This window comes from Kogia breviceps, chromosome 3, assembly GCF_026419965.1.
Source record: "Kogia breviceps isolate mKogBre1 chromosome 3, mKogBre1 haplotype 1, whole genome shotgun sequence".
Classification (NCBI taxonomy): Eukaryota; Metazoa; Chordata; class Mammalia; order Artiodactyla; family Physeteridae; genus Kogia; species Kogia breviceps.
In genome coordinates this window covers 67880363-67906846 of record NC_081312.1, presented here as the reverse complement: position 1 = coordinate 67906846, position 26484 = coordinate 67880363, and the positions used below count along the sequence as shown (strand labels likewise).

The window sequence follows — 26484 nt, the reverse complement described above, 5'->3', positions numbered from 1 at the left end:
ATAAGCCCGAGTGCCACAACTACTGAGCCTGTGCTTTAGAGCCCGTGAGCCACAGCTACTGAGCCCGCATGCCACAACCACTGAAGCCCATGCACCTAGAGCCCGTGCTCCACAACAGGAGAAGCCACCACAATAAGAAGCCCGCGCACCACAATGAAGAGTAGCCCCAGTTCACCGCAACTAGGGAAAGCCCGCGCACAGCAACAGACCCAACGCAGTTAATAAATAAATAAATAAATAAATAAATTTTTTAAATAAATAAAAATAAAACTAACTGCACTCTTCCTTTTTTATTTCAGAATGAGATGGCAATTTATGAATTCATCCATAACTTCGTGGAAGTTTTAGACGACTACTTCAGCCGAGTGGTAAGTCTAATGACTAAAAAATGGTTTTCGGTCTTCCCTGGTGGTGCAGTGGTTGAGAGTCTGCCTGCCGATGCAGGGGACACGGGTTCGTGCCCCGGTCTGGGAAGATCCCACATGCTGTGGAGCAGCTAGGCCTGTGAGCCATGGCCACTGACCCTGCGCGTCTGGAGCCTGTGCTCCGCAATGGGAGAGGCCACAACAGTGAGAGGCCCACGTACTGCAAAAAAAAATGGTTTTCGTCCTTAGCTCAATTTCCCAGAAATGGGTCTATGTCAAAAGTATGTGTTAATGGGCTTCCCCGGTGGCGCAGTGGTTAAGAATCCACCTGCCAATGCAGGGGACACGGGTTCGAGCCCTGGGCTGGGAAGACCCCACATACCGCAGAGCAACTAAGCCCGTGTGCCACAACTATTGAGCCTGCACTCTAGAGCCCACGAGCCACAACTACTGAGCCCACATGCCACAGCTACTGAAACCCACATGCCAAGAGCCTGTCCTCCGCAGCAAGAGAAGCCACTGCAATGAGAAGCCCACACACCGCAACAAAGAGTAGCCCCCACTTGCCACAACTGGAGAAAATCCACACGCAGCAACAAAGACCCAACACAGCCAAAACTAAATAAATAAATAAATTTGTATTTTTTAAAATGTGTTAATATAGAGCTTTAATGTGTAAAAGTTAAAAATCGAATGATGCCAAATTTTCATGACCTTTCCTTCTGGCTCATCAACGTGTTAGAAACCTACGTGTGTCTTAGATCTTTATAAAGAACCAGTTCCATAAGACTAAGAACCTCTTGTGTCTTTCTCTTAATTTAAGATATTTTGCTATCGAACTTCCTCTCTCTTTTCTTCTTTCTTCTGCTTCCCCTCCTAGGACACCAGGAGCCTTTTAGTTTAAGAATCATTTCCATCCAAACCCTTGCTTTGAGGATCAAAACCAAGTCCCCTTAAGGAATACATGAGTTCCTTTCCAGCAGTCCTTTATTTTAATAGTTGTACTGAAATGTAATTTAATAACATACAGTTCACCCATTTAACGTGTATAGTTTTTAGTATGTACCCAGAGTTGTGTAACCATCACCACAATCAAGTTTAAAATATTTCACCACCCCAGAAAGAAACACCATACCATTTAGCATTTCTCTCCCAATTATCCCCTCCACCTGCTCCAAGCCCTAGGTAATCTTCAGTCTACTTTCTGTCTCTATAGGTTTGCCTGTTCTAGACATTTTATATAAATAGAATTATATAAAGTACAATAAAATATGGTCTTTTGTGACTAGCTATTTTTATTTAGCATAATGTTTTCAAGGTTATGCTGATCACCTTGTAACATGTTATCAGTACTTTTTTTATATAAATTTATTTATTTATTTATGGCTGCATTTGGTCTTTGTTGCTACTATAGGCCTTCCTGAGACTTGGTTAGACATTCTTAAGAAGTAGTAGTGGCACAAGCTGATTTTTCAAAATTGTTTTGTTTGTTTCATTTTGCTCTTAAATAAAAGGATTAGGAAGGAACTGTTTCCAAGCTGCTTCCTCCTGAGGCAGTGAGTGGGCTCTGCTACGTAATTAGTAATTTTGAAGGCACTAAATCCTGCTAAGGACAAAATTCACGGTTTTTTTTTTTTAATTAATTAATTTATTTATTTATTTTTGTCTGCGTTGTGTTTTTGTTGCTGCACACGGGCTTTCTCTAGTTGCGGTGAACTGGGGCTGCTCTTCATTGCGGTGTGCGGGCTTCTTGTTGCGGTGGCTTCTCTTGTTGTGGTGGCTTCTCTTGTTGTGGAGCATGGGCTCTAGGCGCATGGGCTTCAGTAGGTGTGGCACGCAGGCTCAGCAACTGAGCACACAGGCTCAGTTGCTCCGTGGCATGTGGGATCTTCCTGGACCAGGACTCGAACCCGTGTCCCCTGCATTGGCATGTGGATTCTCAATCACTGCACCACCAGGGTAGTCCAGAAACTCATGTTAAAAATTCTATCTTCAGCCTAACTCCTAATGCCAGAAGTAAAGTTTGGCAGACTTCTTCTTTACAGGACAATCGACTAGCCTGTTTTCATTGCCTTAGTGCAGTTTGTTCTCAGAGTGTGGTTCCTGGACCAGCAGCATAATTATTACCTGGGAACTTATTAGAAATATAAACTCTTGGCCTACCCCAGGCTACTGAATCAGAAACTCTGGGTTTGAGGCACAGCAAACTGTGTTTTAACAAGCCTTCCAAGTGATTCTGATGCATGCTTAAGTTTGAGAACCACTGCCTTAATGCATGAGGCTTGCTGTCAGCTATTTCCTAATTCAGTGGTTGGAGCTGGGCAGCTGCCTAGTGGCCTGCAACATGGTAGTGCCTCTAGCTAGGAAGGGATTGGTGCCCTCCAAAGCTGAAAGAGCAAGAGGTCTGGCCATTCCAGAGACTGGCCTTGCAGGGACAGGGGGCACTGGGGCAGGTTTTAAAATCCATCTTCTTATTGATTACTTGGGGAGAGCACTATAGATCAGCACTTTCTGTCCAATAAAACTTTCTGCAGTGATAGAAATGTTCTCTATCTGTGCCATCCAATGTGGCAGGTGCTAAACCACATGTACCTCAAATACTTGAAGTGTGATTAGTGTAAATGAAGAATTGAAATTATAATTTTATTTAATTTTAATTGATTTAAATTGCCACATGAGGCAGGTGGTTACCATACGGACAGCATAGCTCTAGTTCCGGCTTATCTCCTGATGACCACTTTCTTAGACAGACTGGTTGCAAGTCAGGGTCTGTGATTCAGAGCTGGCCATGGTTAGTCACTTTAAGGGAACACCTATCAAGAAGAATATAATTTCCCAAAATAGCAGTGTTTTAAACCTGGGAGAATAAAGCGTGGGTACAGACACTATCATTGCTAAGGTTTTTAAAATTATTATATTCGGTAACTAAGAATAAATAGCAGGTTGCTGAATTTTAGCTATTATTCTAGGGAGAGAGTCAGTGACTACATAAACCACAGAAGTAAAGATTAGAATTTAATTTCAGCCAGGTGATTATACAGGACTTGGACATTACTAAGGGATGACCCGGTTTAGGATGACAGTAGCAGAAAGAAGAAAAAGAGGAGAGAGAAGAGAACCCTGGGAAAGAAAATAGAATCTGTCCCACTCATGGAGAATGCCTTGTCATCTAAGATATTTTTAGGTTTGTGAGTTTTAAACAGTTTTTCTGGGGCTATTTTTAATCTTAGAGTTTCCAAATCTTAAATTTGGAGATCAATCTCATGCTGTCTGGGCTGAAAGAAGCATCTTAACATCACGTTTCAAAACAGAAAGCCAGCCCAGTTAGCTTCAAAAGAGGCAGTTTTGCAAGAGATGAGGGCTGTTGCTGTTGAGGAAGTTGGATCAGAGCTGTCAGTACTGCACTTGACAAACCTTAAGTCCTTTCAAAGATGAATTTAGCTGTTTAATCTTTTCTCCATCTATGACTTTTTCAGGACATACATTTGTTCATTAAAAAAATTAAAAATACATATGAGCAAAAAGAAAGGGCAGATCATCAGTGAGCATGCCATTTATTGATACATACTGTTAGGTACATTGCCTTTTAGGCTTTATGATCTGTCTGTGTCTAACTATATCTATTACCTATCTACATATACACAGGGGATAATCCTGTATATACCATTTTATGACTAGCTTTTTTATTTATTTATTTTTGGCTGTGTTGGGTCTTAGTTTCTATGCATGGGCTTTCTCTAGCTGCGGCGAGCAGGGGCTACTCTTCGTGGCGGTGCACGGGCTTCTCATTGCGGTGGCTTCTCTTGTTGTGGAGCACGGGCTCTAGGTGCGTGGGCTTCAGTAGCTGTGGCTCGCGGGCTCTAGAGCACAGGCTCAGTAGTTGTGGCGCACGAGCTTAGTTGCTCTGCGGCATGTGAGATCTTCTCGGACCAGGGATCGAACCCTTGTCCCCTGCATTGGCAGGCAGATTCTTATCCACTGCGCCACCAGGGAAGCCCCAGACTAGCTTTTTTATTTAACACTATGTCAGGACTTATGTACTTATGTCATCATTTGTGGATTTGCTATAATTTATTTAAGTAGTCCCCCCTTGATAGACACTTAGGTTGTTTTCAGCAATTTGCTACTATAAATAATATTACCCTGAATATGCTGTCATACATCATTGTGCCGTTATTTAATTGTTCCCTTAGGAGAGACTTCTAGAAGTAAAACTGATGGATTCAAACTGTGTGCACATTATTACGATTTTGTATATACCTATCAAATTACCTATGATCTGTAAAGGTTGAATTAGTTTATTCCCTCTACACTCTAAATGTGAATTGTTCTAGCCTATAAAAGTCCTCTAAACTGCAGCCTATTTCTTTTTTTTATATCACCGTCCCAAAGTCAGGGCCTTCCCACACTCAGGCTTCTCCCTACAGAGCAGCCTCTCCCACCTGCTTTCAGGCTGGCAACCAGAGCAGCCGCTGTCTCTGCTAAGTGCATTGTGTCCCAGTGTCTCCTTCTCATCCTTGGACTCTTTTCTCTTTTCCAGAGTGAATTAGATGTATCCTTTTTCAGTGCTGTGAACCAAGTTTTCTGTAGTACTTGGCAAAGAACAGGCTAGTCTTGATCAGGTAAGTGCCATGGGGCAGGAAACCAATTCAGCAGAATCCAGAATTCAGAAGGCTAATTCATCAACAGCTCTGACAAGACAGCCAGAGGTACAGGTGCGTTGCAGAAACCCTCCACCCTTTTTCACAAAGACGATTCTTGTATTTTTCAGACAGGGCAATGCTATGGTGGTAGTTAATAATCACTCTTATATATTAATTTAACTTTTGCGTATGGAATAGACTTTTGCAGAATTTAAATGACAAAGCCAGAAAGTGCTTGGGCCTCCTAGAAAGAATGGATTTCCATAGCTCTAGGTATAAATCTCCAGAAATTCCCCACATGATCAGAAGGCCTTCAGGGATGATAAACTAGAAGGTTAAAGAAATTGCCTGGCTTGTATTCATCTCCTTTTATAGCAGAGGAAAGTCTCCTTTTCTTCTCTTCTCCTTTTTAAATCAAAGTATCCAAGGGCCCCAAGAACAAGCATGATTTACTTGCAGGCCTGCGGATTTTGGCAGGAGCCCACCGGGCTTTGTATGAGTGCTCTGGAGGCAAGTTGTCTTTTAAGTTAATTTTTACTTTGGAAATCTGCTTACCACTTGAACGCAATAAATAGGTATCCTTTGAGAAAACATCAGGCTTGAAACTGAAATAGTAACATTAATTATAACAAATATGTATTAATTATAACATGTTTGTGTGTACACACACACACACACACACACACACACACACACACACACACACACACACACATATTAGATACCTATGCCCAGAAACAGTATGCCTGTATATTCTGGGGAAATGGCCATTTACCTTTTACTATTGATAGAAAATGTCATGTTGATAAACTTGATTTGCAGGAGGCTGTATTTGAAGCCTCTTTAAATCAGTTGGGGAAATCTGAGTGCCCTCTAGTGGTGAGTGACCTAAATCTGTAGTCCTTTTGACTTAGGAGACCCAAGACCAGGCTGTATATTAGTGTGGTTTTTTTTTTTTTTTAATTTATTTATTTATTTATTCTTGGCTGCGCTGGATCTTCATTGCTGCGCGCGGGCTTTTGCAAGCAGGGGCTACTCTTCATTGTGGTGTGTGGGTTTCTCATTGCCATAGCTTCTCTTGTTGTAGAGCATGGGCTCTAGGCGTGTCGGCTTCAGTAGTAGTGGCACACAGGCTTAGTTGCTCTGCGGCACGTGGGATCTTCCCAGACCAGGGCTTGAACCCATGTCCCCTGCATTGGCAGGCAGATTCTTAACCACTGTACCACCAGGGAATAGGGTGTATTTTTATTCAGCATGTCACATTCCATTTTAACTAAGGCCTTTAAAGCAATTCAAAATAAATCTCTTCCTCCTTGTAGGGTAATAAGAAAAATGACTTTTGATTTAAGAAGTCATCAGGAAGACAGCAAAAGCAATAGACACTTTACTGGGAATATAGATACCCAAATTTTGCTTTCAGTGCTGCTACCAACTGTCTGTGTATCAGACAAGACACATAACGCCCTCATCTCAGAATGACAGAATTAAACTAGAAGAGCTTTAACACCCTCTCAGCCTTAATGTTTGATGTTGCCATGACCAGGTAACTGAGCTATCTTACACCTAGAACAGGATGTGAAAGTCTTGTTAGTCTAGATATTCAGAGAAGCAAAGTGAATCAGATATAGTAGGATGTGTATTATAGTTGGATTCAGTGTGTTGATGTGTCTTATAGTGTATAGCATAGGTCCATGTAATGAACTCCAGCATTCTTGTTTGAATTTAATTTTCACACCAAAGCACACAATTTTCATCCTTACCCTTCATTTTACTTAGTTTCATTTTTGCCTTCTCTTCCTCTCTGACCAACTTATATATTCCTGTTCTTGGGAAATACTTAGGCACATCCACCTGACAGATCAGGAATTTTGCATAATTTAAGAGAAGGGAACTAAATCTCTCCAGACCTGGAAGTGTATATCTGTGCTCAAGCTGTAAATTCACGTGGCCCTCCCATGGTCTAAAAGTGCAGCAGGGGGCAGGGCAGGCAGGGCATGGGGCACCTCTCTTCTATTGAGATTCTGAAAGAGTTTCTACCCTCAGCCATCTGAAAAAGGTCAAATTACAAACCCACGACCCTATTCTGCCTCATACATAGTTTTTTTGGGGGGCCGGGCTGCACAGCTTGCAGGATCTTAGTTCCCCGACCAGGGATTGAACCCAGGCCCCGGCAATGAAAGCTCGGAGTCCTAACCACTGGACCTCCAGAGAATTCCCCACAGTTCTGTTTAACTGTCACGTTGAAGAAGTCTAGGGAAAACTTTACACATCAGTTTCTTAACAGTAAGACAAGGGAGGCTTTTAGAGGTGTGGCCTCACAGACAGACCGCATCACCACCCTGGTAGCATGTAACCAGGAACCTGCCAGAGCGGCTAACTTTGTGCCAGGGAAGCTTCCTTAGGCCTTGAAAGGTTGAACTAGCAGCTGACATAATTGCAACTTGGAACTGGTTCTCCCAACACTCAGAGCATGTAACCTTTGTGTTTGCTCAGATTAAGGAAGCCTCCCACGTCTGTCTGCTTGGAACAGACACGATTTAAGGCTCAGTCTTGTTGCAGCAACAGGAAGGTGGGAGTTCAAACCTTGTGGAACTCCCAAGAAGCCACTTACCCGCAGTCTTTCCCCAGAGACTTTACCGCCCGAAGCCTTTTAAGAAGGGAGCAGTTTTCCAGAGCCTGTAGGGTTAGACATTGGGAAATTAAAGCGTTGTTTACATTTTTCCCTAGTATGGGCTTGTTCTACTTCTAAGAAGACTAACGTCACAGAGCAAAGCAGATGGGTTATTAGAAAGAAACAACATAAGCTCAGGAAATCAGGACAGAAATTCTGGTTTGTCGAAAACCCTTCTACTAAGTGGAAACTCTGTTGCAGAGTAGTCTCAAGTGGGGCGGCCTGCACCCCGGGGACTAAGCACATCAGGACCTAAACCATTCATGTGTGCTGAAGCAGCTCTGATACCCTCTTTACATTCCACTCCACCTGCGGGGCTGAAATGTTGCCTGAGGACTTCTGTTGGGAAAGTTTGCCCTTCCTCATACTTTGGCAGACTTATTTAAGACTTCAAATTCCACGAATTAAGATAGTTTTTAGGAACCAACTGATGAGCTTCTCAATATGTGCTCAGCTCCAGAGCCCTAGGTTTGCTGAATTCTCCAGATAATTCATAATTCAAAGGAGCAATCTGATCCCCTTCTGCTAAATAGTCAGAGGATGGCACCCATGAAGAGCGCTGTGTAGAAGTCCAATTCCTCCCCAGTTCAGTGCACACCTAATGTGTGTGAAGGTACCAAAACCCTTGACGCCGCTTTTGGTATTTGGTGGCCTTAAAGAGGCTTAAAGACTTGGTTTATTTTGGCTAGAATGGAATGCAGCAGTACTGCCTTTAGACCCGGACAACCAGGGTCCCCTTCCTGGGCCCTGTGCTTTAGAGGACCTACTCTAGCTCTCCTTCAGCAGCACCCCTCTCCATGGGGTAAGGATGCTTACCCAGAGCAGGCAGGGCCCCCCATCCACTCCTTGACCACCCTGCAGCACCTGGGTCCCCATAATTTAGCGGGTACCTGGTCATCCGAGTGCCTGCTGCCAGGGCCTATGCAGGTCTCTCTACCTCCCCAGGACTGGAGGCAGGAATGATAGAGAGGCTGGGATGGTAAGGGGGGTATTCCACATGCATGCATGGGAAGAAAAGCCAGGAACAAGCTGGGGTTCCTATTTATATTCTTGTGCCCCCTCTCCGACAAATACAGGATACCTCTAGAATCCAGAATGTTTTCTTCATTCAAAAATATCTTTAAAAAAAATCGTTAGAACACTCATGTTTTTACTTTGTAAGTCCTTAAAGTCCAAAAGCTTGAGCAATTAATTCTAGAGCCTAAAAGCTCATACGCGTGATGTGAAACATGCTCTCTTTACTGCAGCTGAGGGTGGGCGAGTAGGAAGGGCCTCCATCCTCTTGCACTCTCTATGGCTCAGCTAGTTATCTACCAGGGTGTGCCCTGGAGGACTAAAAGCACCCAGTCAACGGTAAGAGCACTGCTAAGATTTGCAGTCAGGCCCTGATCAGGCCCCAGGCCCAGTAGGGGGACATCTATCTGTCGTTCCTTTATTACTTTTCTAAAATCCCAAACACCTTTAGAGGTCCAGAAACCAGAACAGGTCTTCTCCAAATAGGAGATAATTTCAGCCTGACTTAATGAGAAATTACAAAAGTAACTTGTTCAACTAGGGGCTATGGAAATACTGGCAAGAAGACCAAAGAAATTCTCTAGGGAAACCATCCAACACTGAAGTGGCAGCTTCTAAAGAAACTGAAATTTTCTCGATGGTCTCTCAGAAAGTTAAAATAATTGTTATTACAAAAGGATTTCTTTTGAGGTATGGTGGAGCATGTGACTACATCAGGAATAGCTTGATCATATCAGAAAGGCATAAACTAGCTTTCCTCTCCCTGAAGGTTACTTTTAGAGTCATAGGGTTTGACTGCTTTGGAGTTGGAAGAAAACTACACAATCACCAAGTTAAAATCTCACTTTTTAGACAAAGAGGCTGAGGCTCAGAGACCAATACCAGTTCTGTCCCAGAGTAGCTCTATGGATTAACTGTCCCAAACCACAGAGCTACTTTGGCACAGAGCTGGTACTGGTCTCTGGGTTTCCAGAGTCTTTGATTCTAGAGCTACAAATGTGATTTAAGATTAAATTTGACACACTTTCTGAAAATTCATAATCATCTGGAGTAGACTGTAGCAAATTAGTCTCTAAGAAAACATTTATATAGTGCCTGGCATCATGCTGTCTTGGTGTTTCCTGAATTAGGCACGAAGTTTTAGAGAAACCCTGGTCTTCGGTTGGAGGAGTCATAAATAATGAAAAATTTTGAAGCGAATACCTGAATGTCTTGATAAGAGCATGCTTTCCAAAAGTGACGTTCACGTCAGAGATTTCTAAACATCTTCTTTTCCTTTTGAAAATATGTCCATTGAAGTAGGGCTACAAGAGAAGAGAGCAGGCCCCTGGGCCCAAGGGAATGTGTGCAGCTGGTCCAGTCTTTGGGAAGGGCAGGCACGGAGGGGTAAGGGGGCCACAGCCCTCTCCAGCATGAGAGTTCTAGTCAAATCATGAGTGATGAGTCTCAGAATTATGAACAGTCTCCAAGGGAGTCAGCCATTCACCTGGGAAAGGGATGTGAAAAGTTCCAAATTAAACAGTTCTGCCTTCCAGGCCATTTTGGCACTCCCTAGCCTTAGCCATCTCTCTATATCCTTTAAGTGTGTTTCTGAGTCCTTTAGGTGCCATATTCATCCCCTACTAGTCCTCCTATCCCTCCCTACCAGGTCCCTCTGCCTTACCCCCACTCCTTCTGTTCTGTGCTCTGGGTTCTGTTTTACTCAGGAATAGTGGCAGCAAGCTATGAGAAGCAACAGAGAATTTGGGGAAAAAAACAAGAGAATGACAGGCTCATTGACCCCAGTGCTGACTTTGATATTTGTGTAATTTTACATAAGCCTATATAAACTTAAAAAAAATTACACTGGGATGTCTTTGTTGCTCTCAGAATATGAATGAATCTTTCAGGAAAACCTACTTAACAACAATAAAAAAACACTCCTTGGGGCTTCCCTGGTAGTGCAGTGGTCGAGAATCTGCCTGCTAATGCAGGGGACACGGGTTCGAGCCCTGGTCTGGGAAGATCCCACATGCCACGGAGCAACTAGGCCCGTGAGCCACAACTACTGAGCCTGCATGTCTGGAGACTGTGCTCTGCAACAAAAGAGGCCACTATAGTGAAGAGGCCCGCGGACCACGATGAAGAGTGGCCCCCGCTTGCCACAACTAGAGAAAGCCCTTGCACAGAAATGAAGACCCAACACAGCCAAAAATAAATATTAAAATAAATGAATAAATAAAAGATGAATAATAATAAATAAACATAAGTAATAAATAATAAATGAATTAATAAAAACAAAAAAACCCACTCCTTTTCAGTGACCTAATTAACTAAAGGCCATACTAAGCCTAAAAGTGAACACAAGACTATTACAAGGAGAGTATATCCAGAACTATGCAGAATCTTCATGATAATCTTCCATACAGTAGCATTTGATTTTCTGTGGGAAATGTGAACACATTGGCCCTTTGCAACTTATCTAATTCCATGGGAAATTTAGTTAAAGTATAAAAAAAAGAGAACACGTTTTTTCCCCCACTCTACTTAAAGAACTTTCCTTAGCTAGGATCTTTCTTTTTTCTTTTTCTTCCTTTCTTCCTTTCTTCCTTCCTTTCTTTCTTTCTTCCTTCCTTCCTTCCTTCTCTCTCTCTCTCTCTCTCACCCTCCCTCCCTCCCTCCCTTTCTTTCTTTTGGGCTACGTTGGGTCTTGGGCTACGTTGGGTCTTCGTTGCTGTGTGCGGGCTTTCTCTAGTTGGGACGAGTGGGGGCTACTCTTCATTGCGGAGCACGGGTTCTAGGCACGTGGGCTTCAGTAGTTGTGGCTCTCGGGCTCTAGAGCACAGGCTCAGTAGTTGTGGTGCACGGGCTTAGATGCTCCATGGCGTGTGGGATCTTCCCCGGCCAGGGATCAAATCTGTGTCCCCTGCATTGGCAGGTGGATTCTTAACTACTGCACCAGCAGGGAAGTCCTAGCTAGGATCTTAAAAAAAAAAAAAAAAAAAAAGAAAAATCAAATAAGAAGACAAGGGTTCTGAGGCCAAAATCTAGAATTAGAAAGTTTAGTTTCTAGGCTGGGCTCTTCCTTGGAATTGCTTTTGAGGTCCCATTAGAGTGTATGCTGCTCAGTTTTCTCTTATTAAAGAACTAGACTACCACAGTGGTATTAAAATACCATGATGAAAAAGAGCTTTATGATCCAGAGATCAAAATTCCAATGCATGAACCAGAGACATTTCAATCACTCTAATTAAAAAATTGATTTCAAGTGGCACTAATATTACTGGGGTCCTACGCTATTCAGCTCCAATCCATATTACATAGAAATTCAGACAGGCTCTAGGTTTCCAGGTTGGGGGAAAGTGGGGCTTTATGAATCTGCTCTTTAAGAGGCTCTTTCTAGTTCATATCAGCTCCAACCTTAGGGTACCCATGAAGGTAAACAAGTTTCCTTAAGGATCTTTAAGTCAGTTGAATTCAGTAAAACCTGAAGGTTGGACCCTCCTAAACTAGTTCTTCTCAGCTCATCACCTTAATAGACCAACAGCTTGTGCCTTTCTTGCTTCCTCCTATTCCAAATGTCAGGGCTAAAGTGTGTTTGCCTCTGCTTATTGCCACGGGACTTGGCATATAGGGCATTTTTTGGTCCCTGCTCACCTGGCGTGTAGCCCAAATGCCATTACTCTTGGCTTTTCCAGTGTGCACAAGTAACTCATAAACCAAATCAAGATGTGAACAACAGCTGGATTCTTATTTTAAAGTAGTCACATGATTCCAAGGGCAAATCAGTTTTCAGGCTTTTGCCTCACATTGGATTTGGTCTGTGGTTTCCCTTTATAGTGCCAGAAAGTAGCATGATTATTAGGGGTTTGAGCCAGATACTCACATAGACAGGCAGTCACATGCCCACAGTACCGAATGCCCTCACTGAGCAATTCATGTTTCCAGGATGTTGGGAAATTCAGACTTGCTGAAGGACCTTGTCCTTGCATTGTGCAGATGTCAGTGGTTGATATGATTCAGCAGTAAATTCTAATCTGAATTTCAAAACATTGAGCTAGTTGTTCAAGGGGACATCTGAATTGCTGACCATATTCTTGCCAAAGATGGAGCAGTCTTCAGAGCAGCTTGATCCCTGCATCGATTCAAACAGAATAGATTAAAATGAGATCTCCTTCTACCTCAGAATCACCCTGGATGGGTTGACATTTTCAAAGGCACTAGGCTTTAAACAACAAGGTCCTATTATATAGCTCAGAGAACTATATTCAATATCCTATGATAAGGCATAATGGAAAAGAATATTTTAAAACAGAATGTATATATATACGTGTGTGTGTATAACTGAATCACTTTGCTGTACAGCACTAATTCACACAACATTGTTAACCAACTATACTTAAAACAAAAAGCCTTGACACCAAAAAAAAACAAAAAAAGGGGGGCACTAGGCTTTCTTTCATTGCCCTTTGTGAATACAACAGGGGGATTCTACAGGGCATTTTTTTCATGCAGTCACCTGTGCTTCCCAGCTCTGCCTTCCTTTATACCTACCTGGCTGTCATTCCTACCTTGTCCTGGCTTCTAAGTTCTGGCTTCTGGGTCTGGTGAAGAGGATTGAGTCAAGTGCCTAATATTCCAGTCCCAATTTGGCCATGGACAAAGCAATCATCCATCTAATTGGAAGATATTATTAATAGGTATAACAGAGTAAAGCTTTTTTTTTTCTGGGTCACTTAAGGACAGTTCCCATGGGCTCCTGAAAAAGTTTATTCTGCTCGAGGACTATTTGCACAGAGCTTAATGAGGTATTAACACAGAGCCTAATAGAAACTTAAAAGTCATTCACAGGATTATCTCATTCTCTATAGATGTACTTCACTAAACAAATACAATAGACCTGAACATCTGGAATTATTGGGAAGAAAAATCAGGTGGTAATGGCTCATTTTACAAAGATTCACTAATTATAAACTCCCATAGTGTATTTAATCACTCACTTGTTGAATGAAGTTTGTCTATTTGAAACAATCTGTCAGCTGTTTTTTGTTTTGTTCTGTTTTTTTTTCTAAACAGACCAGGATTGTGCTCTTTAGTGATGGAAACTTAAGATAATAAAGCATAGAATTTAGAACGTTCAACCATTATCATCTTCACTCTCAAGAGTTTAGTTCTCTCTTCCAGTTCAATTTCACAAAAGAAAAGTCAGGTACTCAAATGAAGGGTCTACTGGAGGAAGGACTTGGCTCCTTCTAATTAGCCAGACATCATAGTCTAATAGTGTTTTCTTCTTTTCCAATGCCCTGTACTAACTTTCCAATATGAACATCAGTAAGCTAAAGTGGCTCCATAATTCTCAAATGACTATTTTTAGAATGCTCCATTTATAAGAGGTACTCTCTTGAAAATTGGAATTTTTATCTCCTTGGAAATTAAGTCAGCATTGCCTTTTCTTCATTCATTTCTCCTCGTGGTTATTTTTTTCTTTGGCCTGTCTGACACAAAAGATGCTTAAGGTGCAGTATTGTAAAGGCATTTGTTTTGGGGTGGAGGTTTGAGGGCGGAGGGAGGATGTATACTCAGCAGCCTCAGGCCTCTCCCGGGAAGTCTGGAAGCAGAGCAGTTAAGCCCAAACTTTCGGTTTAAATTCCAGCTCTGACAATTACTAGCCATGTGACTGTAGGCAATGGCTTTGAGCCTGTTTGTTCCTGTGCAAAATGAGGATAATGTTAGCATGTACATCACCGAGTTGTAGAGAAGACTGAAATAATACATGTAAAACACTCAACACAATGCCTGGAACATAATGAGTATTCAATAAGTCATGGCTATTACTGTTGTTATTGTCTGGGAAGACACTGTTCTCGAGGTCAGGTCACACTCTTACCAAAATTTACTTGCTTTGTTCTCCAGCTCTTAGTAGAGATTCCGTCTCCCTCTGGCTAAAACGTATAGTTGTTCCATTTCTATGTCTATTGTCCAGTTAGCCTAACCAAGGTGAAATTAGGTATATATGTGTACATGAAGGTAACACTTTCTAATATAAATACCAATTTTAAATTTAATTTCAGGAATTCTGTTAAAAAAAAACCTTCATGCTTAGATTAATTTACACTGGAAAAATTCCAGGCAGAGTCATGTTATTATTTACTGAATGTTAACATTTTTATAACTAATTTCCTTAATATGACCCTAGATAATGTTTAATTTGGATAAAGTACACATCATTTTGGATGAGATGGTGTTAAATGGCTGCATTGTGGAAACGAATAGGGCAAGAATTCTTGCCCCTCTACTAATTCTTGATAAGATGTCAGACAGCTGAAAATAGAAGGCTCTGCCAGACAACATCGACTTATAGGAAATGAGGACACCATGGAATACCTCTCAACATCACTAGCCCAAAAGAATCTGGAAGACCAAACACTGCAAAATGGGCTGTGCTTCCAAAGACATTTTAAATAGTTGTTTTCCACAGTTCCTAAATGGAAAACAAAACTGTATTTTAAAACATGATGCACAAAGAAAAATTTTCTCTAAATGGAGAGACAAGTTTTATTTTCTGACCATAAGCATTTTTTTCTCTTGTTTAGATTTTGTGGAGTACTGAGGGAAACTCTTTTGGTCTCTGCTTCCCTTTGCAAAGGGATAAATTCAGGAACAGCATCATGGGGTGGGAAGAAAATGTGGCACCTCTCTTTTGGCCAATAAACTTTTAAAATTGACTTGAACATGCATAGCACTTTGAATAATACTGTTTTCTGAATGCTATCTTTTTCCTTAAAAAGTCAAAATGTGTGTACCTAATGAAAATTGCAGAATCAAATATTCTTTGCCAGTTTTCTAAAAGCCTGATATCCATTTTACGGGAACTTGGCAATTACAATGACATCATGTAATTAACTCTATAGAGAATGTTACTACCTAATAATGAATCGCTAAGACAGCCCTTATAGCTATCCTATATGCCATATTGTAAAGAGTTAGTCTTATTAGTAAACTTATTTGTAAATGAAATTTAGTTCAAAGTTTAAAACCAGAATGCAAGAGAATATGTCTGTTCAGGTTGCCATGAAATGACTCTGTCTTCCCCTCCCTTTTATTCCTTCAACCCCTTCTCCTGGAATGTGCTGAAGCAAAGTAAACTGCTAAGTCACTATAGAAGAGCAATGCTCTGATCCTCCCAAACCTTTCTGTATATATGCTTTTGCTTCGTAACAGTAGGAGATACAGAACTGTCTTTAAAACTTCACTTACATATTTCAAAGTTTGCATCTACCAGGCAACCAGTCAATAATGGACTCCAAAAGCAAACCTTAGTTGTTTTGGACTCACTCAGGAAGGCAGAGGAAAGGCTTCTGACCTGCCAGAACAGTGAATGGTATGCATTAAGTAGCCAAGGTCTGGGGAAAGCCCAGTCTAGATCAAAGTACTTTGGAGGTCTTTCTGAGACATAATTAGTTGGGAAACACTGGCCTAGTTGGTAGGCACTTAATCAGTAGCACATTTGGATAACTGCTGAAACTGGTACACCAGAAGTAACTAGGGAGTGAATAAAATTAATTTTGGGGTCACACCAAAATAGCATTCAAATAACATCTTGGCACAGATTTTAGTACCTTGAGAGAATAACAATTAAAATAAATACTAGGTAGATACCACTGGAAGAAATACTCCAGAGGCTAGTGTGTGTGAAAACCCAAGTAGGTGTCTCACAGTATTTGACTTATACACAAAGTGAACTCTAATGTGACTCTGTGTGACAGGCTGTGTTATCATCTCACTTCAGGTTTATTGCTGAACTGTGACTACCAGCTTTAAGTGATTTTCAGACTCATGAAATTTATGTCTCAGATTGGTCAGCTTTACCTTGTTCTTGGACTTTTAGTTCTACAGGAAGGAAGATTCCTGACATTTCAGAGTTACTCACTGTATAAGACTCATCAACTTTACCTGCTGTAGCACCAGGATTCAGCAAAACTTTTCTGCAAAGGGCCAGACAGTAAATATTCTAGGCTTCGTGGCCCATATGGTCTTTGCTGTAACTACTCAGTTCTGCCACTGTAGTGCAAAAAAGAGCCATAGATTATACATAAATAAGTCAGCATGGCTGTGTTCTAATAAAACTTTATTTCTTTATGGACACAAATCTGAATTTCATAAAATTTTAACATAAGATATTAGCATTCTTTTTTATTTTTTTCAACCACTTAAAAATTTTAAAACCATGTTTAGTTCATGGGCCATACAAATGCAAACGGCAGGCCAGTTTGCTGACCCCTGTGCTAGACTAGTCGTGGTAAAAGCTGGCTATTGACAGACATTTTAGAGACTTAAATAATACACATAAACTGGATTTTAATTCTACTGCTAGTATAAAGTTCTAGTCATGCATCCACGTATTGAGACAATCACCACCACTGTTTTCTGCATTAAAGCATAAGTCATACGTTTAAATATTGCTATTATGTTTTATTTTAACTTATTCTCGCAGAGAACTGTGAAGCTAACAATAAGGTAAATTATGTAAATGCTGCCTCTGATTACATAGTCACAACATTCTCATGCAGAGAACAGAAACACTACTCAAATGATTGACTGCAATGGGAGAAATCTCTTCTAATGTAGAAAGGGAACGTACCTTTTAAACAGGTAAATTGTGGGCAATTCCAAAAAATGCTTTTCACGCCTATAAAAGCCATTTGGCTAAATCAGACCTAGTGACAGTTCTTTTACCTAGATGCATAGATATGGTAAGTCACAGGAAAATGGAAATATAGCCCCTTTTCAAAACCAGGAAATAGCATTATCCCAGTGGTTTCTCTTCATACTAACACAACATTCAAAAATCATTCTTGGATCTTAGACTTACACGTCGCTGAAGATACAATGGTAAGTAGCATATTTGGTGTTTAAAAAGTTAACACAAATAACTTGGCTATTTTTACCTGAAGAATACTTTAAAGACAGAATACAAGAGTTGGATCACAAGCATGTGAACATATATTTCTCCTAGCTTTCCAGTTTCAGTAAGTGTATTTACACAGAAAAATACATTTCTTCATGTAGTAATTTAAAAAAATCTATATATCTCAATGATTCAAAATGAAAAGTATACAGTTAAGCTCTTAGGTCTGATGGCTGCAGTGAAACAGTCACATGACACAGTTTTGTACGCTGCAAACATTTTAATGATTATTGTTGAGAATACATTTTGGAAATTTTTTTACTTCAAACTGCAACAAGTTAAATAAATGTTTATAATATACAAAGAAAATACAACCAAAAGTAAAACTTGCTTTAAGTGTGCCTTGCACCTAAACCAGTGTTTTCTCCCCCCCTTAATATATCTTTATTTTTGAACTGCACAAACACACTTAAGAATTTGATCTTTATAGTATGGCATTTAGGAAATAAAAATATACTCCCACCTCAAAGAAATAAAAAGGCTGTGCATGATTATATGCCAAACAAAAGAGAGAACACTAGATATACTCTGATAGTGCAGGCATCATTAAAAAGGAAAAGAAAAAGCTTGAGATGCTCATTAACTCTCTATGTTTTAAGGAAGCAGGATTTTTGACCAAGTAGCTTAAAAGCCAGCAAAACAGGCATCAGTGATGGCAACTGTAGTGTATGAAGTATGAAATGACAAACTTACACAAATACACTGTTAGAAATTTACCAATGAACACTGAAGATCTGAGAAGCTGCTCTTTGGAACAGTCAAGTAGGACCACCTAATTCCAGTCACATGAGCCCTTGTAGCAACACAAAGTGTTCTGTGCTATATACTTGCTGGCTGGATAGTTAAAGGATTTGTTTTGTCATTAGCAGCTAACGAACTTATTCCATATGTTCTTAAAGCCTTAATGGTGGAAAAAAAGGCAAGTGTCATTAGCATGGAGGATCATATACTTCTCTGCACACAAACACAAGAGGCTTCACTAGAATTTTAAGTCTCTGATGTCTCCCATTGCACTTCAAAGCTCAGTTGAGATGAAAGCCTTTCTCCATTGTAGCAGCTAGCAGGCGCTCTCTCATGATCTCCTCTGAAGAGTATTCTGGCAACTTTAGATAATGTACACATGTATTCACTGATGGGTAGCTTGCATCAGTAGCATCAACCTACAGAAATAGAAGTGAAAATAACAGAAGACCATGACTTTAAATATGTATTTCTTTCAATCCTTAAGTATCTTAATTCCATTTAGATTACCCAGTAGCTAGAGTCTGTACCTTGCGTACAACTGTGAGCCTGGGATGCAAGTTAGCCAGTCCACCTGGGGGCAGAGTTGAACAACCAGTGGTAAACTGCAGGAATGCCTTCCTCTCATCTGAAGACATGCCACATAAAACCCTCACAAACCTAAGGAAACCTGGGCTAAAAGAAGAAAAATAAAGTTATATTGATGTGATAGCTGATTTAAACAAAAAATACTACCATTACTGTATAAGCCAGCAATAACCCTAAAAATGAATATCCGCATGTTGGAAGAACAACACTGTCTAGAGACTCTTGGGTAAGTATGAAATAAGCTGATACAAACTACTTGAAAAATATCCTTCAAAGACTGATACAGATGGACTGAAACACTGATGGAGTATAGGAATCAAATATGCAACAAAGGCAGCAAATCAGAAAAGCTCAAGATGCACATGCATAATTCACCCAAATATGGCTAAACTAGCAATAGGGATCTGAAATAATACATTTTTGTTACAGTGAAATAAAGTATCACTATATGTTACAACATGAATGAATTTCATAATTATAATATTAAATAAAAGAAACCAGACCTCAGAGAATACATACTGCATGATTTCATTTACTAAAGTTCAAAAAGCAAGCAAAATTAATCAATGGGAATAGTGATTTAATGACTTGAAAAGAATAAGATGGGGATGGGGACTTCTAGAGTTGTTTCTTGTTCTGGGTACCAATTATACAGGGTGTGTCCATTTTGTGAAAATTCTCCAGGATGTATGTGCTATTTGTATACTTCTCTGTTGTGCTTCAATAAAAACTTTACTTAAAAAAATGCTATATATACAATGTCATTTAAGTTTAAAATAATAATACTTTCTCATTTACATCACTTTGAAAACTTTAAAAATAATACAGGGCTTACAGTCTTAAAAAATGTCAGTGGTATGAAAGAAAAAACATCTGAGGAACTGTTGATTAAAAACATATCACAACTAAATACAATTTCCTGATGAGAGAGAATGGGAGTGAAGTGAGTGCTATTAAAGACATCGCTGGAATAATCAACAAAGCTGGAATGTAGACTATAGATTAGCTAATAGTATGGAATCACAAATTTGCTAACTAGTATGGCTACATGGGAGTATGGCCATATTCTGAGGAATGTACACTAATGTATTAGGGAGTAAAGGTACAAGATATATGCAACATATCCTCAAATGGTTCAGAAAATATATATTTGTGTGTGTGTGTATAAAGAGATAATGTAAAAGAAATACAGCAAAACGTTAAGTACTGGTGATTCTGGTAAAGGATATGTAGGAATTCTTAACTATTCTTCAACTTTTCTATAAGATTGAAATTATTTGAAAATAAAGGTTAATATAAAAGCAATAAAGCCTAAGGGTTTACAAATGACCCAATTTTTAAAATGATGAACAGTTAAAACAGTGAGAAAAGGAATGTTAACATCAGCCAAGATGACTTTTTGTGTGAACTCAGCCTTATCAGTGAATATACATCTTGGTAACGGTGAGACTTAACTGCTTTCTCATTTTATGCATACAATTCACTGAGTCATTTAGAGAACTTGCCATTTGATTTTGGGACATAAACAATTTGTTGATCTTAGAAAATAACCAACACATACCTATCACGTGTATAACCCAACTTAGGTTCAGTATAATTAATAATATCCTCTGCTGCCCAGGATGGCGACTGATTTCCACAAAGAATCATTTGGACTTCTTCATGGCTGAAGGAACTTAATTTCTCCATTGGAAAAACTTTATTAAACCCATCTACATTACACACACAGCAAAAAAAAACACAAAATACACAACTCAGTTTCTAAGTTATAATTTCAAAATAACAAATTTCAAATCAAGATAATTAAATGGATAGAAGATAAATATTAATAAATATTTGAAAAAGCAAATATAAATGAAAATAGCTTGAAATAAAAACTGTGCTAGGGTTTTAAGTACAGAAATTTTTTTTTTTTTTTTTTTTTTTTTGTTTTGTTTTGTTTTTTTTTTTTTGTAGTACGCGGGCCTCTCACTGTTGTGGCCTCTCCCGTTGCGGAGCACAGGCTCCCGACGCACAGGCCCAGAGGCCATGGCTCACGGGCCCAGCCGCTCCGCGGCATGCGGGATCTTCCCGGACCTGGGCACGAACCCGTGTCTCCTGCATCGGCAGGCGGATTCCCAACCACTGCGCCACCAGGGAAGCCCAAGTACAGAAATTTTTGCTTATTATCACAAATGTAGACAGGGAGAGAATATTCAGACACTATGGTCAGTAGCCAAATTCTAATAATTTCCCAATCAGTTCTTTATGTCACACAAGCCAGCCAAGGCTATGTTCTCATTTTTAAAACTAGTAAGTGATAAACAGTCCAATGTATTTTGTGTCAATCTTTACTTGAAGAATTTAGGTTCTAACATAGTTTAACTCATCTTGATCATGTAATATTAAAAATACGCAACAATATTATATCCACTTACAAATGAAAAAACAGAAGCCAAAAGTGGGTCCCTCATTACTCAGGAGGACCAAGCTGAGGGTATGCTACAGCTTGAAATGTTCCAACCTGTTCTGAGTACTCTGCAGGACCTAACTGTTGGGAAGACAAAAAACTAGAGGGCAAATCTAGAGATTACTAGCAATTTTTGAGCATAGCAGTACCTTAATTTCAGCTGTCTCAAAGTAAAAGGAGAGGGATTCAACTAAAGAGCCTTAAAAATTACCTCTAAAGGCTTCCATCTGTTTCTGAATACCCATATGCATACAAAAGTCAAACATCAAATCCACATATTCTTCTGCATTATCCATTGTTACCATCTGCAAAGGAAAATTTGTCAATGTAATTGTTAATATCTAGGAATATTTCAATAGCACCTAGTACAACTGGCTTCATTAAGAGGATTTTTCTGGACTTACAAATATATCAAAAGAAAAATTTGTACCTCATCTTCACCACTTGGCTTGAGATCCACAGCTGTAAAACCATATATTCTTGAGGAAGGGCAAAACTGGAAATTTAAACTGGGAGGACAGAGAAGGATTAGATTAACATTCAGCTACCATTGGTGTTTAATTTTTAAAACACTGCCACCAAAATCAGGAGCACCTCTCCCAACCCCCAACAATAACAAAATTACTATACCAGCTTAGATATTAAGTATGGAGCCTTTTAAAATGCAAAACCGTGTGCACAAAAACTATTTGGCCAACTGTTTACCAAACCTGGCTTTGCAAGCATTTCATGAAACATCACCTTTCATGTTTCACTTCCTCCTTAGGCACAAAATTAATCAACTATGGATTTCTGTAATGAATTATGGTAGCAACATGTTTACAAGTTTTTTGTTTTTTGTTTTTTTTGCAAAAGAAACTTTTTTTTTTTTTTTTTTGGTGGTGCGCGGGCCTCTCACTGTTGCGGAGCACAGGCTCCGGACGCGCAGGCTCAGCGGCCATGGCTCACGGGCCCAGCCGCTCCGCGGCATGTGGGATCTTCCCGGACCGGGGCACAAACCCGTGTCCCCTGCATCGGCAGGCGGACTTCAACCACTGCGCCACCAGGGAAGCCCAGAAACTATTTTTTTTTTACTAAAGTTGTTCATGTTCTGTTTTTACCCCCGCCTCAAGTCAAACCTTGAACATATGAACAACTTATCAAACACAACTTCTCAATGTTATCATCAAAGAAAGAAGGAAAGGAAGGAAGGAAAAAAAAAAAAAAAAACAGCAAACCCTTGCAGTCAATCCAAAATCACAGTTTAACATACCAAGGGTATAATAATTACATGTATATAAATTAATAGAATTTTATCAAAAGAGCTACAGCATCTGAGTTAGTTAATGCAGCCACTGGGGATAAGGCTTACATACAAAGCAAACTATTCTGCGGTTTTTCAAGTAGGCTATATATATCAGTTAGTGAATGAATTTGCCAAAATATTATTGGCTTTGGACTGTTTACACAAGATATATATAGTTATCACATTTGATAAATCAGATAATCTTTCAGACATCTGATGATTAATAAACTATATTCTGGTATTCTGAGTGCTCTCTTCATAATATTAACAAATCAAAGGATCAAATCAAAAATCGATATTTCCTAAAGCATCTTATTATTGTTAACAGACTGTATATTCATATATTGTAAATCAGTGAAGACAAAGGAACAAAAGCTTTAGAATTTATTCATCCATTAGGTTGAAGAGTATATATATATATATATATATATATATATATATATATATATATATGTATATGTATATATATATATAAAGCTTACCCTAAATCCTCTATGCTAAGTGGAGGCCCAGAACCTGATGGATTCTTCAGCACTAGTTCTTGTAATTTTGTGTTCTTCTCATCTTCAGAAAGACCTTTGTTGCTTAAAATCTGGCGCCTCTTGATAGCAAGATCTTTAATTTCTTTTAAGAATCTGGCTCTGTGTGGGTTTACTAGTTCAAAGTCTTCCCAAGTTAAAATTCCATTAAACCAAGCTGGGGGTTTTGGTTTGGGGGGATCTAGAATAAATTCTGATTTTGAATCCTCTTCAAAGCTTCCTACTGAGAGTGAATCATGACCTTCTTCTGTAGAGGCTTCAGACTGACTTTCAGTACAGTGTAAGTCTCTATCACCTCGTGACTCATAAATCAGTTTACTCATATTGCTTTTAATGTCACCCATACACATAAGTTTAAAGAAAGGTTTAGAAATAGGTAAGTCCACAAGTCTATTGTCTTGAATGCATTTGGCCAAGAAAATTCCAAGGAAATGAAAGAGTTTTGTGATCCTTTCAAGCTCATCACTATCTTGTGGAAATGGTGCTGTAAACAGTCCACATGATCTCTGAACATAGTATCCAGGAGGTTTCAATCCACCTCCAAGATCGACCTAATTTTTTAGAGGGAGAAATGCAAAAACAAAGAAAAGATCCATAAACATTAAACATCTTAATTCAGCTATCTAAAAGTATCTATAAATACATTTTATTAAATAGGTTTTTATAGACTAAATTTTACCCTTTAAAAGCATTTTAATAATATCAAGATTATTCAATAATAAAAGTAGAGTTAGAAAACCTGGCTTACATTCTGGAAGCATAACTGATTTTTAACTTTCTAAAAGCAGAATCGCAAATCAAATCACAAAATGGGAAGTTAATCTTACATGACGAGATTCATCATCTGGAAAGTTATCATCACAAAGCCAAGCTCCCAAATCAGTTCTCTGGAATTCTGCTGCCACCAGAGCATAAAATTCTAATGTGGGCCCCAAACCAGTTCCTTCTTCTCCTAAAAATTCAACCTAAACATGAACAAATAAATTATGGGGGAAAGTAAGCTTAAAAAAATTTTAATGATCTCATTCTTGCCAAAATCCAGTCCTACTGTAATATACTATTTTTATAGTAGCAGTATAATATAAGCCACACGGAAGTTTTTATTCCAGTTTTTCTAAAGAGAAATTTAATTTTTTGTACGCTATTCCATATTTAAACACTGTGGTGAGCATTGTCCATACATCAACTTACTTCTCGCAACAAACCTACAAAATAAATTATCATGTCCTTTTCATACCAAAGGAAATGAAATTTCAGATAAAGAGGTTATATATCATTTGCTTGAGGAAATGATGGTATACAGATTTATGTGTGTGTGTATGTGCACGTGTGTCTACATGACACCAAAACCTAAACTCTTCCACTTACTTCTGGCTTTAGGCAATCACTTTAAAGGTTTTTTATCCATACTCCATGTATTCCAAAAATTATTTGAGGTAGCTTACAAAAACACAGTGCATGTTAAAAAATAATAATAATAATTGAGAATTATCTGCGTTAGAGGACTATATGGGTAAGAAGAATAAGATGAAGGCACAGAAAATTCTTTTTGGGGGGGTGGGGGGGGTGAGCTGGCGGCACACGGGATCTTAGTTCCCCAGACAGGGATCGAACCTGTGCTCCCTGCAGTGGAAGCATGGGGTCCTAACCACTGGGCCGCCAGGGAAGTCCCAGGCACAGAAAATTTAAAGTGAAAACCATAAGCCTTATAAATTTTCTAGAGATGTATTGTATTTATCATAATCAGTCTGTGATCCAAAAATAAACAAACCAGGTGGCTGACATCTGTGACAGGAGAGGTATTTCTTTCCTTGTCTCTCATATATAAGGAATAATATGTATATAGGATATAATCAACAATGCCCAAAATAACATTTCTGCAGTAAATATATTGAATTTCTTACCGCCATTTGCTACAACATCTCTCAATATCTTCATGAGTGAAGATATTCTTTGCTGCTCATTAAGCCACGAGATCCTGACCCCTGAGAAGGTGAGCTGACATCCTCTTATGAAAGATGCTCTGCCAGAGGAGGCCTTTGCACAGAGGGCAGAGAATTCCATCTACATTTCTATCTAATACAGTTTTATATGTGATGGAAGACACAGACTGGTTCTCTAATTGTCAGTCCTGCACACTAAAAGAAATTATATAGAGGTACCTCAAGAACTGATTTCCGATCTGCATGTATTTGCATGACATTCTCAGCCCACTCCATCAGTGATTCACCACGTGGAACTTTCACTCTTTCATGCTTGAGACGACCAACACGAAACTCTCCAGGATCATCTCGCCTTACACTACTTGTGGTCCTTGTTCTTTCCACAGTGGCCTCACGTCGGTTTTGTAACCACACTATTGCTCTGAAATAGAAAAATACCTATGTAGCTGTAGCATACAGCAACACATTAATGTACTACTAAACCAGCAATAAAATTCAAAGATTTAAGAATTTTTTAGGGCTTCCCTGGTGGCGCAGTGGTTGAGAGTCTGCCTGCCAATGCAGGGCACACGGGTTCGTGCCCCGGTCCGGGAAGATCCCACATGCCGCGGAGCGGCTGGGCCCGTGAGCCATGGCCGCTGAGCCTGCGCGTCCAGAGCCCGTGTCCCACAACGGGAGAGGCCACAACAGTGAGAGGCCCGCGTAAAAAAAAAAAAAAAAAAAAAAAAAGAATTTTTTAAAAATAGTATTTTATCAGATGATCAAATATACTAATCTTACGTCCTTAAACAAATTGAAAAAATACTGAGTCTATATTTTCCCTTTTTACTTTAGCAATTAACAGATCAAAATAAAGGTCCGGGGTCCAACCCCACACAACACATAAAAATATAGACAAACTCATAATACATAAAATATAAACATTTCCTAAATCAGAGAATGTAAAAAAATGGTTAAGCTATCTTTATTACTGTGATACAAATTGAAAGCCAACACAGAAACAGTGTTGTGATTTTGAAACATTTTCTTTTTAACAATGCAGAGTTAACCCATCTAGGATGGGAGAAAGAATCTTGAATTAAGAATAAGAAGATGGAAGATCTACTCTAGTGTGCAACAATTTTTTTGGCACTCTTAGGCCAATCAGCTATGTACTTTGAGAATCAGTTTCCTCAACTATAAAATAAAAATCAGGGAGTTCCTTAGTGGTCTAGTGGTTAGGATTCAGGGCTTTCACTGCCATGGCCCACATTCAATACCTGGTCAGGGAACTTGAGCTCCTGCAAGCTGTGTGGCACA

At 39.5% G+C, this 26484-nt stretch overlaps 2 protein-coding genes and 1 long non-coding RNA gene across 20 annotated transcripts in view; 1 reads left to right on the top strand and 2 right to left on the bottom strand.

Moving 5' to 3' along the window:
• AP4S1 (adaptor related protein complex 4 subunit sigma 1) overlaps positions 1 to 15414 on the top strand; it is a 63478-nt gene extending 48064 nt beyond the window's left edge. For 2 of the 6 annotated variants that reach the window (XM_059057237.2, XM_059057239.2), the window contains exons 4-6: positions 300 to 368; positions 4906 to 4917; positions 14869 to 15084. In XM_059057237.2, the coding sequence (XP_058913220.1) occupies positions 300 to 368; positions 4906 to 4917; positions 14869 to 14997 (210 nt within the window). In that variant the 3' untranslated portion in view covers positions 14998 to 15084. Of the gene's footprint in view, positions 1 to 299; positions 369 to 705; positions 823 to 4757; positions 4886 to 4905; positions 4918 to 14868 lie in introns of those variants that run through there. The other 4 variants (XM_067028614.1, XM_067028613.1, XM_067028615.1 and 1 more) reach the window with 4 other exon arrangements.
• Positions 5993 to 12807, bottom strand: LOC136793799 (uncharacterized). The gene is made up of 3 exons (XR_010839584.1): positions 12559 to 12807; positions 9897 to 10179; positions 5993 to 7684 (listed from the first exon to the last, which is right to left on the bottom strand). It is a non-coding gene; the product is annotated as an uncharacterized lncRNA (long non-coding RNA).
• Positions 15415 to 17840: 2426 nt separating the features above from the next.
• Positions 17841 to 26484, bottom strand: part of HECTD1 (HECT domain E3 ubiquitin protein ligase 1) — a 94537-nt gene continuing 85893 nt past the window's right edge. For all 13 annotated transcript variants that reach the window (XM_059057198.2, XM_059057202.2, XM_059057200.2 and 10 more), the window contains 8 exons: positions 25405 to 25606; positions 24070 to 24207; positions 23186 to 23793; positions 21849 to 21927; positions 21630 to 21723; positions 20531 to 20681; positions 18912 to 19056; positions 17841 to 18800 (listed from right to left, as the gene is read on the bottom strand). In XM_059057198.2, coding sequence (XP_058913181.1) covers positions 18663 to 18800; positions 18912 to 19056; positions 20531 to 20681; positions 21630 to 21723; positions 21849 to 21927; positions 23186 to 23793; positions 24070 to 24207; positions 25405 to 25606 — 1555 coding nt within the window. In that variant the 3' untranslated portion in view covers positions 17841 to 18662. The remainder of the gene's footprint in view (positions 18801 to 18911; positions 19057 to 20530; positions 20682 to 21629; positions 21724 to 21848; positions 21928 to 23185; positions 23794 to 24069; positions 24208 to 25404; positions 25607 to 26484) is intronic.